The sequence below is a fragment of the Grampus griseus genome, assembly GCF_964374135.1.
Source record: "Grampus griseus genome assembly, chromosome: 9".
Taxonomy (NCBI): domain Eukaryota; kingdom Metazoa; phylum Chordata; class Mammalia; order Artiodactyla; family Delphinidae; genus Grampus; species Grampus griseus.
In genome coordinates this window covers 18,782,325-18,795,011 of record NC_139003.1, presented here as the reverse complement: position 1 = coordinate 18,795,011, position 12,687 = coordinate 18,782,325, and the positions used below count along the sequence as shown (strand labels likewise).

The window sequence follows — 12,687 nt, the reverse complement described above, 5'->3', positions numbered from 1 at the left end:
GTCCCTACTTTCATAGAGCTACATTCTAATTCGGGTAAACAGCCAGTGAGTAAATAAAAAGGGAAATTTCAGGTTAGTGTAACTAAAAAAAAAAAATAGCAGAATGGAATTAAACCACGCTATCAAATAGAAATATAAAGTGAGCTTACACATGTGAACCACATAAATAATTTAAATATTCTAATGGTTCCATTTGAAAATATAGAAACACGTAAATCATAATATATTTTATCCAACCCGGTATATCCAAAATATTATCATTTCAATGTGGAATTCACATAAAAATTATTGATCTATTTTGCATTTTTTTGTCCTAAGCCTTTGAAATCTACTTCATCTTTTATGCTACGGCCCGTCAAAATTTGGATTAGTCACGTTACAAGTGTTCAGTGGCCACATGTAGCTATTGTTATACTGGACAGTGTAGAGAACGGCTAGGGTTGATGAGAAAGGGAGATCTGGTATTTTGTTTCATAGATAAAATGGCCAGGGAAATTGTGCCGAGGTACCAAGAAAGAGCCATCTGTACAAAGACCTAGTGGAGAAGAGTTTCAGGCAGGGAGGGGCACTCACGAGGTCCTGAGACAAAACCAAACTGGCAGATTTGAGGAACAGAGAGGAATCCAGTATGATTGTAACCCGGTGAATAAGGAGGTGGGGAGGAATGGAAGGAAAGGTAAAGAGGCAGGCTGGAGCCTGAGCACGTGGGGTCATGGAGCCCAACTCATTATAGGGTCTTACAGACCACGTGAAGAGTTCGGATTGTTTTATTTTTTTATTGAAGTGTAGTTGATTTACAGTGCTGTGCCATTCTCTGCTGTACAGCATGAGTTCATATTTTATTCTAAGTGCATCAAGAAGCTATTAGAAGGTTTTAAGCAAGGGGGAGATATTCATTCATTCATTCACTCATTCACATTTTTAAAAGATCACTCTGGCTGTTGTATGGGAAAAAAAATTGCAGGGAGAAATATGAATGGAAGCAGAGGGATCAGTTAAGACCAGATGTGAGCACCAGAATGACAGAGGTGAAGGCGTGAGAAGTGTTGGATTTGGGACATGTTCTCAAGGTAAAGCTGATATATTGATAGATTGGATTGGGTGCAGGACTGGTGGCAGTGAGAGAAAGAAAGGACTCCAGGAAAACCACAGCTTTGGGGCCAGGACTCCAGGGAAACCACAGAGCAAAACTATGTGGATGCCAAGACCATTGAGTGAGGTGAGAGAGACTGAGGGACTGAGAAAGGTTGGGGGAGGGGTAGAAATCAAGAATTCCATTTTGGTGATGTTTGGTTTGAGATGCTTATTAGACATCTGGATACCAATGTCAAAGAGACAGTTGGATATATAGTTTTGAAACATCAGGATCAAAACCCTCAGGATCTGGGGCTTCCCTGGTGGCGCAGTGGTTGAGAGTCCGCCTGCCGATGCAGGGGACACGGGTTCGTGCCCCGATCCGGGAAGATCCCACATGTCGCGGAGCGGCTGCGCCCGTGAGCCATGGCCGCTGAGCCTGCGCGTCCGGAGCCTGTTGTTCTGCAATGGGAGAGGCCACAACAGTGAGAGGCCCGCGTACCGCAAAAAAATACCAAAACCAAACAAACAAAAAACCCTCAGGATCAGAAAGTGTATAGTAATACATTTTATTTTGTATTACTGTGAGACATTATTAAAGTTGATAGAGTATTGCCTTTTTGTTTCAAGTCTTTAGTAGATTTAGGTTTTAAAAATGTAAATAGGATTTTGGTTCGTATGTTTGGACTCCTGTTAGAACTTGGCTATCTTGCAGGTGTGCTCAGGCAAAGCTTACTTGATAACGTATTGTTGATGTCACTCCTTTTGTATGCTGCTTGCTTTTTTCATTCTTCATTATCTTGTCCAGTGAGTTACTTCTGTATTGCTTGTGGAGACCTTCGAGTAGGGCAACTGAAGTAGCATGGTAGATTTCAAGTCTATTTTACTCAGCATTATTTCTGATCTTATTTCTTACATTCAGTTGTTGAGAAATAAAGACTTTTCCTCTATGATTTCTGATTTGTTTTATGATAAGGGTTAGATTTGTTTTCTATTTATTTACAAGCTGACAGTGAAATAAATCGGGTATTTTCTGTGAATAAGATAAACGCAATCGACGGGGGAAAAAAAACACCCAGTAACACTCTGATGCCTCTGTTACCTGGGTTGCATAGAAAAACAAGGGAACATCAAATTAATTACTATCACGGCTCCTGGAATTTATGCCATTGGTTGTGTGGGTTCACGGTGTGCTCTTCATTTGGAATTATCAGCCTGTAGTGTGTAGTCAATTCCAAGTGGGATACTTTCAAGGCATCTTTGCCTTACCCAAAGGTCTTTGAGTAAGACCTTTTCAATCCTTGACCTCTATCCTGCCCTTTTTATTTTTGTACATATTGGCAGTACTGTTCTTAATAATGCCGAACATATTTTAGTCATTGTTTATTAACTTTACAAGAAACCATTCAATGCTGTAACACCTATTGCTATCTCTCCTTCATCATTAGTTTTAAAACAGAAAAAGATCATTTTAAGAATAGATAACAAAAAAACACTGAGTTTTAGAGTCCTGGATGCAGAATTATCTTTCCCTGACTTTAAATGAAAACAGTAAACATGTTTATTTTTTCCAAATTAAATTTCCTTATGTCTTCATTTAACATGGTTTCAACATTCAGGTTGCTTTCCTATGAATGTGCTCCAAATTGTCTTTGTTCCTCTTCAAGTATGGTACAAAAAACTAGACAGAACACTCCATGTACTGCTCAGATAGTGAATGTTGACACAATTTTATTCATTCCTTGTCACAGTAACAAGCTTTTGTTTGTACAGTTGATGATAGAAAATTAGTAAGGAAAATCTCAACTAAATCATTACTGTAGTTGTCCAGAGCTAGAATAGAGGAGATGGCTAAGTGCTCTGGGCACCCATGGTGGGTGACTGTGGAAGAAACCATTAGCACATAGAAGGCAGGAATCAGGTGTGCCTCCTTCACTGCTCTGGCTCCAGAACCTGGAACAGTCCTGCTGCATGATAAGCGCTCCGTGACTCTCGAGAATTAGCTGGTTTGAAATCAAACCCAGATAAAGTAAGTGTGGGTTCCCCAAACAAAACCTGTTGCTCATTAAAGAAAATGAGCTGGTTTGGAGATCATTTTCACTTGGCAGTCCGTGACATGTATTTAAGAGGTACAAAGACTGCATGGCCAGCATCATCCTTGTCACCATCAGCAGCTAAGGTTTGTTTTGTTCCCATCCCACTGTAAAGGAGAATTAGAACTCAGGCCCTGCGGTCCAGGAGCTGGTACAATGAAGAAGTGGCTAGTTAGGCACTGTCTCTGGCACTTTTACCCAAGAAGCCACTATAATAGAGCACAGATAGAATAGACAAAAAAACTTAATGGGAAAAAATTAATGGGGAAAGCTAGCAAGTCCAGAACAACTTCAAATGCCAAAGATTTGTCTTATTCTCTCAAATATTTTATATCCATAGCCCATCTTTTTCTTTAACATTGTTAAAACCAAAAAGGGTTCTCCCCGCCTGTGTGTCTATCCACACGTACTCTTTTTCCTCCTAATAAACACTTTATTTGTTTCACTAAAAAAAAAAAAAAAAACCGAAAAGGGTTCTCAAATCCAGTAGGTTCTGTGTTGAAGGACCCATCCAAAGAGCATGTGACATTTTACCTGTGTCACTGTAGGTCACATTTAACCACTAAGCAGTGCTTTTTTACAGTTTGAATCATAAGGCATGTGACACCCCCAAGAGATGAAAGACATGGTGAGACCATTAAAAATTGTTGACGTTGTTTTTTTTTTTTCTATTTGAACTTTAGAAGAAGAAAATTAAGTTGCCATTTGAGTCTAAGATGCTAAGAATGTCACCTTTATCAGCTGATTTCTCTCACCATCAGGAGGGTTCTAAGTGGGTTGCACAGTAACTGCCTGTCGCTGTTGGTATCCTAAGTGTGCACTTTCTGAAAATCAACCATCCCGCTGTGTAATCAGCAATATTTGCAGAAAACCTTAATGCCAAAGTTGTGTTAAGGTCAGCAACAACATGCCAGAATTCAAAAGAAAAAGAAAAAAAACCTTTTTCTGAATTTGACATTTGCCAATGACTGTTTTAATTTCTTTTCATCTCTAATCATTTTGGGAGAGGAAGATAATATCTTCAAACAGTTTTTATCTCTCCTCTCTGCCACTCACTTCAGGATCGCATAAGCACTCACCTCCAATTCATAGTAATTTCCTACCTAAGTAGTCTCTACTTCTAATTTCTACCATTCTCCACCATTAATTCACCCTTTATACTGTGCAGAGTCATCTTGCCAAAGCTCATATCTGATTATATAATTTCACCTCTTAAAATCCTCTTAAGACTCCCTGTGACTTCTCACATAAAGCCCAGAGTCCTTAGATGGCCTCAAAGCTTATGATGACCTGGCCCCTGCACATCTCCCCAAGCTCACCTCACGCCTCTGTCATGTGATCTGTATGTACTAAAAGGAACTTCCGGTCATTCCTTAAAACTGTCCTCCATTCACACCCTCGTGCCTTTGTATTGATATGTGGTCTTCCCATCGTCTGAGGTTGTAATGTCTGTAATTTACTGTAAAAATACTTTAGCATTAATGTCTTGATTTTATTTTCAACTAAGAGTTACTTAGTTTAAACTTCAACCGCAGTAGCAATCAATTTCCCTAGGCGTGAATCCCAGTCCAGGGTTGATCAACTTTCATTATACCAAAAATGTCACATTCTGGAGGGACTGCAACTGATGCCGTTACTGGTATCCTGATCAAAGCCATATACTTTAATAATTAGCACGTGAATGTCAGAATGAGCTTTTATTGGCAAAATTAATCATTAGTTGATTAGCAACTGTTAAGGTGATCACCTATCATGAAAATGAACTAGTAGTCAAGATACTTGGATTCCCTTCCATGAGCAGGTTATAAAAATATAGCACATCCTTTGTAAAACTTAGCTTAAAATGGATCATAGCTCTAAATGTAAAACCTCAAACTATAAAACTCCTAGAAGCAAATATAGGAAGAAATCTTTGTAACTTTGTTTGGGCAAAGATTTCTTAAAGCTGACCCCCAGAGTACCACCCATAAAAGAAAAAACTGGTAAATTAAACTTCATCAAAATTTCAAACAATTCTTTGAAAGACATTGTTAAGATGAAAAGACGAACCAAAGATTGGGAGAAAATGTTTACGAAATGCGTGTCAGCTTGTATCCAGCATATATAAAGAACTCTCAAAAGTTAATAATAAGAAAACAAGTCAATAAAAAAATTAGGCAAATGATGTGAACACAAACATATATAGATGGCAGAACTTCCCTGGCAGTCTGGTGGGTTGGGACTTCGCCTTCCAATGCAGGGAGTGTGGGTTCGATCCCTGGTCAGGGAGCTGGGATCCCACATGCCCCTTGGCCAAAAAAACAAAGCATAAAACAGAAGCAATATTGTAACAAGTTCAGTAAAGACTTTTAAAATGGTCCAAATCAAAAAAAAACTTTAAAAAAAAAGATGTATGGATGGCAAATAAACACATGAAAATATGTCCAGCATCATTAGTCACTAGGAAAATGCAAATTAAAACCACAATGAGACACCACTATACATCTATTAGAATGACTTAAAAAAATTTTTTTTAATTGATAAGCACTTGAGGACATTATCCTAAGAGAAATAAGCTAGACAAAGAAAGACAACTACTGCATGGTATCACTTATATGTGGAATCTTTTTTTAAAAAAAATCACAGAAACAGAGTAGAAAAGTGGTGGCTGGAGGATGAGAGAAATAGGAAGTGGCTGGTAAAAGGGTACAAATTTCAGCTCTAAGATAAATAAGGTCTGAGGATCTAATGTAAACCAGAATGACTAGTTGATAACACTGTATTGTATAATTGAAATTTGCTGAGAGAGTAGTACTTCATGTTCTCATTGTTATAAAACAGAAACTAACACACCATTGTAAAGCAATTATACTCCAGTAAAGATATTTAAAAAAAAAGGCTAAATATGTGAGGTGATGGGTGTGTTAATTAACTAGATGAAGGGAATCCTTTCACAGGGTGTACAGATATAAAATTACCAGGGCAGGGCTTCCCTGGTGGTGCAGTGGCTGAGAGTCTGCCTGCCGACGCAGGGGACACGGGTTCGTGCCCCAGTCCGGGAAGATCCCACATGCCGTGGAGTGGCTGGGCCCGTGAGCCATGGCCGCTGGGCCTGCGTGTCCGGAGCCTGTGCTCCGCAACGGGAGAGGCCACAACAGTGAGAGGCCCGCGTACCACAAAAAAAAAAAAAAAAATTACCATGGCATACACTAAATATCTTATAATTTATTGTCAATTATACCTCCATAAAGCTTAAATTTAAAAAAAAACCTGACAGCAGTAAGTGCTTTTGAGGATGTGGAGCAACTGGAACTCTTGTACATTGGTAGTAGGAAAGCAAAACAGCACACAGCTGCTTTGGAAAACAGTTTAGCAGTTTCTTATAAAATTAGTCTATGTACCATATGATGCAGCAATCCCACTTGTAGATATTTACCCAAGAAAAAGGAAATGTTGTATTTACACAAAAACCTATACACGAAGCAGCTTTATTCTTAATCACCCCAAACTAGAAACAACCCAGATGTTAGCTGGTGAAGGGTTAAATTGTAGCACATCCATACGCAGGAGGCCACTCAGCAATCACGAGGAATGAACAGCAACATGGATAAATCTCAGATTGAAAGAAGCCAAACCCCAAAGGCCTCATGCGGTATGATTGCATTTATATGGCATCTGGAAGAGACAAAACTGTGGGGACTGAAAATAGAGCTGTGGCTGCAGGAGCCTTGGGGTATAAGAAGGGGTTGACTTCAAGGGTGGCACAAGGGAATTCTGGAGGTGATGGTATTGTTCTATAATTTGATTATGCTGATGCTTATACAACTGGCTGCATTTGTCAAAGCTCATAAAAGCGTACACTAAAACGGGTGAATTTACTGTTTGTAAATTATCTGTCAATAAACCTGACTCAAAAAAAAGAAAAATTATGGTTAAGCCTATAGTTGCATCATTGAGGATGATGCCCAAGGCTGTGGCCATTTGTTTAGGAATATTTCTTGTTACCTGATGCCAACTCTAAGCATAACAGAATCCTAACTCTGAATTGTCATTATGTCTACTCCCAGTCAACCTTCCATGTCAAGATCAGACAGAGAACCTAAAACAATCCCTAAGCTTACAGAACAACCTGTTTTCAACTATGCCTGCCAATGGATGGTGCAGGGGGTTTGTATGTTTGTTTTTAATAAATACCTGTATGAGTGGTAGAATTATTTGGCCTGCAACGTCTTTCATTACAGCTTAATACAGAGGTTATGGAGTAGCCAATCCTTACGCATCTCAGAGTTCCTTGGCAGTTAATGATACCTACCAAAAAGAACCTAAGAATTTTACATTATCAGACTGACTCGGGGCATTTCAACATAGGACTGTACTCCTTCCTCAAGCTCACTCAGATATGTCCTCTGTGACCGGTATCACCTCCTGTTCTGAACCTTTCCTCTGCAAACTTCCATGGCACCCTGGGTACACATGCTTCTGAGTGAGAAACTGTCATCTTTGGGTCATTTTTTTCTTGGTCATCCCCATTAGGCTGTGGCGTCTTTAATGGCACAAACTGTGTCTTACATTCCCAGGGCCTAGCACAATTTCTAACACACTCATACATGTTCAGTAAGTGTTTTGGTTAAGTAATAGGTTAACAATGCTAAATATAATATCGCCAGCCCCCGTGCTCTCTACTCTTTCTATGTAGTAGCTCCTCGGAGCACCTTATGAGGTATGTGTTGTTATCATCCCCATTTTACAGATAAGGAAACTGAGGCCTAGAGAGAGAAAGTAACTTGCCTGAAGTCACATAGCTAGTAAATGGCACTTGAAACCAGTTTCAAAGATCTGTGACCTCTGCCTCTCATTTTCACTACAACAGTATCTGCTTGAAAGAGATAATGCTTTTCACTCTATGCAAGGAATCTTGTCATGGAAAGGATTTTAAAGCTCATCTACTCTTCACCCCCCATGTATGGATTAAACAAGCGAGGATCACAGAAGCTGACTTGTTTGAGATCACTCGGTTTTTCTATAGAATAACTTAGAAGGCTTCCTGGTGAAAAGGGGGAGGGACACATTAAAATGTACAGGGCCACTGCTGTCTTAAATTTTGGGGTGCTCTGTCACAGGAAGATGGTTATTTTCATCAGAAGGAGTTATTACTAACTGCTTTCCCCATCCCTCTCCCTTTCAGGGTTCACTGTTTCCACTATCTCATCCCTCTAGCGAAGGAGGGGAACTACGCCATTGTCGCTAATGTGGAAAGTATGGATTATGACCCTCTGGTGGTCAAGCTCAACAAAGATATCAGCGCCATTGAGGAGGCCATGAGTGCCAGCCTCCAGCAGCACAAGTTCCAGTATATATTTGAAGGTCAGACCCTGCCTCTGTCCCTGGGAGTTTGGGAGGAAGGAAAGGTGAAGGTTTTCCTGATTTTCTCTATTACTGAAGTTCAAAACTTGTAGGAAAAGGTTGTTGATTTTTTGTTTGTTTTTCCTTTTGGTTTAAAGCTGCAGTGCCTAGCCTCTGTGTGTGTGTCTAGGTAGGCAACAGTATGGCTTCCATCTGCTCCTTCTTCATAAGGAGATTTAATCCGAGGTAAGGCAGATGGCAGCCAGGCTGCCTCATTGACATGCTGCTCATGAGAGCCGGGTAAATTTGTAGAGTGGACCACAGATTAACTCAAGAGGAGCTCATAATGGAAAAAGAAACACACACACACCAAACAGAGACAACCCTGAAAGATCCCCTTGTTGGCTAAAAGTATCACTGGAAGAGGAAGGTTTCTCTCAGAGAATGAATTGTTGTCTGAAAAACACAGAAACCTCTGATTAGCAGCAGTTTTAAGAAGGCTGCATCCATAAATGCCTTCAGGGTCAAGCAAGTAAGGAACGGTGTGAAAGACAGTACTTTCCAAAGGCATTCGCCTTCAACATTTAAAAAAATGCACCGCCAGCCAAATCATTTTCATGATGAATTCCTCCAAAGGACCCCTTTTAGGATTTCAAATTATATCCCCTTTTATTCTTGTTCTGCTCGGTTTATATGTGGACTTGGGGGCCAAAAGTATCTGTGGCATCTCACAGAATTGAGCCAGTGTCATTTAAAACAATTAAGAAGGTACTTAGCGCAAAGGATTGTGGCAGCCTAAAGATGGAAAGAGAGTGTCAACGCATGACCATGTCTTGCTTTATGAAATGGTCCTGTTCTAGCAAATGTGGACCCCTTGCCCCCTAAAAAAATCCTGTTTTCCCATTAAATTATAGTGATGGAGATCTGTTCTCAAGGGGAGTATCCCTAAAAGACTTTAGTCAGAAAGTATGAAAAAAGGTTGGCTGTTAGTCAGCCCCATGGCTCTGTGAATTGGAGACTGCAGCAATAGTCTGCAGCTTGGCGGTACAGGGCGCATCTAAGAAATCACTTTCCCGGCTACGCAGAATTCCCTTCGGGCTCTTGACAGTGGTTCTTCCAAGCCCCACGTGTCAACATTCACATCCCAGAGGTTTCCTCTCATTTTGACCAGACATTTCTTAACATCTAATTCTGCTGGGCAGCAACATCTTCTTGAGATACAGGTATAATCCTCTGACATAGAAGATATTTTAGCTATAAAAAAAAATCATAAATTTGAGAATTCCTATTTAAAAAGCTAGCTATCCCTCTGTGATATCACTTTCCAAATTCAAAAGGCATAACATTGAGTTTCCCAAGTTGGGGAGGTGGCAGTGGTCTCAGTCTTCTTGGTGTGTCAAGAAGGAGTATTTAATTTTTTTTTTAAGGAGTATTTTAATCACAGATATTGTTTAGAATTCCTGATGTATAGTGATAATACAAAGCAGACCAACTTTTAATTGGTTTATTATTATAATTGCTTATACTTAATTGGTATATACATTTCTTTCTTTCTTTATTATTCTCTACAAGCATTGCATTGCCTCATAGCCTCCAAGTAGGGCAGAACACACTAAAGCACTGCAGAACAAAATTCTGCCTGAAGTTATGGGCTCAGGAGAATCACAGCAAAATAACCTACAGAGATTTTTCACCTAAACTGTCTTGCTTTAAATGTAAAATCCATGTGTGTGTTTCTTTCCCTTCGAGTGAAAAGCTTTTTACTTCGCTTTCAAATAGTAGCACATACACACGAATTTGTGGTCTTGAAGCAACACTGGGTGAGTGTAGCTGAAGCAAGAGACAGTGCCTTCTCCTGTCCTTTTTCTATATTTATCCGAATCAAGGGAAAACTCATTCTGAAGACAGAAGGAGCCATTGACCCTGAAATTACGCCCTGAGATAAAAATAGTAGGCCGCTTGTGACTAGTCAGACTAACTTTAGAATTCTGGGGAGAACATCTTGCCAGAGTCCAACTTTGTAAGAAGAGAAAAAGAAGGAAGAGAGGTTTACTTACTTCCAAGTATTTAGAATTAAAGTCTAACTTCTAAGAATGGTAACCCACATGTGCCTCGGGTTGTTCTGAACCAGCATTCCTCAACTTCATTACCTAGGGTAACCTGAATGGGACCTCTTAGTTTGTTGATGTACTACCCAGCTCTTTGCTGAATTTCATAGACCTTGAGAACAAATCACTTAACGATACCCCAGAGAAGTGCACAGGTGTCTTGCAGGAACTCCACAGTTAATGCATGATCTGCTTTTCCTTTGCACTTTGTTTCTGATTACATTCTCTCCAGTTACTACTTCAGAAGTATACTCCATTATCAGTGTTGAGGTGTAGTAACATGAATGCCAATAGCCCATTTTCTTATTTTTACTTATGTAGGTTGCCAATCAACGTTTGAGCCAAAAGTACACCCCTACCTGTTTTGTAGGAGGAAAAGGAGACCAAACAGATCATCATATTTACATGTGTTCTTCTCTGCTTTAAAATAACTGTACAGAAAAACAAGAGTTCTTTGCACTTCAGTAGTTTAAAGCAACCTGGCATGTACTCTAAGCCCTGGAATGGTGGCTTTAGCTGTATATGGCAGTGCTGGAGCTGCAGATATACCAGTTTTTTTGCCAGCAGAAAGTCTTCCCATTTGTAACTACTTGGGCACTGTCTAAATACTCTGAAATCATTGTAAGATCAGCTGGTCCAACCATCAGAAATAAGTTTTCCTTGGTCATTTAAATTTTCTGAGCAGTAGAAGAGAGAAATCCTATGTCGGTTAAAGCATGATGGCACTAATCTGTCTTCTCTTTCCTCCCCACTGCCCTGTGCTGATCCCTCAGGCCTAGGACACCTGATCTCCTGCATCCTTATTAACGGCGCCCAGTACTTCAGGCGCATCAGTGAGTCTGGCATCAAGAAGATGTGTAGGAACATTTTTGTCCTTCAGCAGAATTTGACAAACATCACCATGTCTCGGGAGGCAGACCTGGACTTTGCAAGGTAGGAGGAAAGATTGGGCTCAGTTCCTGTACCAAAGCCAAGGCCTCATTGTCTATCAAGTCATTTTTTAAAATGGGTTCTTAGTACTTAAAAACTTAGTTTAAAAAAAAATGAGGGCTTCCCTGGTGGCGCAGTGGTTGAGAGTCCGCCTGCCGATGCAGGGGACACGGGTTCATGCCCCGGTCCGGGAAGATCCCACATGCCGCGGAGCGGCTGGGCCCGTGAGCCATGGCCGCTGAGCCTGCACGTCCGGAGCCTGTGCTCCACAACGGGAGAGGCCACAGTGGTGAGAGGTCTGCGTACCACAAAAAAAAAAGAGAAACAGAAGTGACGGATGTTAATTAAACTTATTGTGATTATCATTTCACAATATATGCATATATTGAATTATTATGTTTACATCTAAAACTAATATGTCAATTATACCTCAATTTCAAAAAAAGGAAAAAATGGAACAAATAGATGTACTTTGGTTATAGAGAAGGTAATTCTCTAAAATTCTATTGGATGTTTAACAACTCTTAAACAGGTGATTTTTCCTATTGTCGAACCTAAGTTCTTTTACTACAGAACTTTAGTAACTTTGTTTTCTAATTGTAAAAGTAATATATACTCATTGCATAAAATATGTAACATAAAATATAAAGAAGAATATATAAACATTAGTCATAAACTTTTAATCTAGAGACTATGATATGTGATACACTTTCTCCTGGTTTTTGTACATGTGCTGTGTGTCTTGGTGAGTTCTCATGGGCATGCATATCATTTCTCTTTACAAAATTGTTAATGGGTTTTTTACTCATTTAATTGCATTTTCCTATATCAATAATAATCTGTGAAAGCATGGTTTTTCCCATATCCATTAATATCCCTTGAAAGTATTATTTTTAACACCTGAACAAATGTTCCATGGAGTAAGTAAACCATAATTTAGTTATCTACGTATACGCAGACTTGTAGACATTTGAATCTTTTACATTTTCTCTCATCCTAAATAACGTGTTGAATGTAGTTTTACATGAATCTTTTTCCTCATCTCTTCTATCTTTCCCAGTTGAAACCCATCCCCCCTTCTTTTTTTCATTGGGGGGAAAATGGTTACTCATCACTACTCGCACTGTTACTTTATGTAATTGAAGGTTCTTTTTTAAATA

The 12,687-nt window shown here is 39.6% G+C and overlaps 1 protein-coding gene across 1 annotated transcript in view; it reads left to right on the top strand.

Annotated features, from left to right (window-relative positions):
• Window positions 1–12,687, top strand: part of EXOC4 (exocyst complex component 4) — an 810,848-nt gene that overhangs the window by 743,105 nt on the left and 55,056 nt on the right. Inside the window, exons 16-17 of the mRNA XM_082661558.1 lie at window positions 8,332–8,510; window positions 11,371–11,530. Coding sequence (XP_082517684.1) covers window positions 8,332–8,510; window positions 11,371–11,530 — 339 coding nt within the window. The remainder of the gene's footprint in view (window positions 1–8,331; window positions 8,511–11,370; window positions 11,531–12,687) is intronic.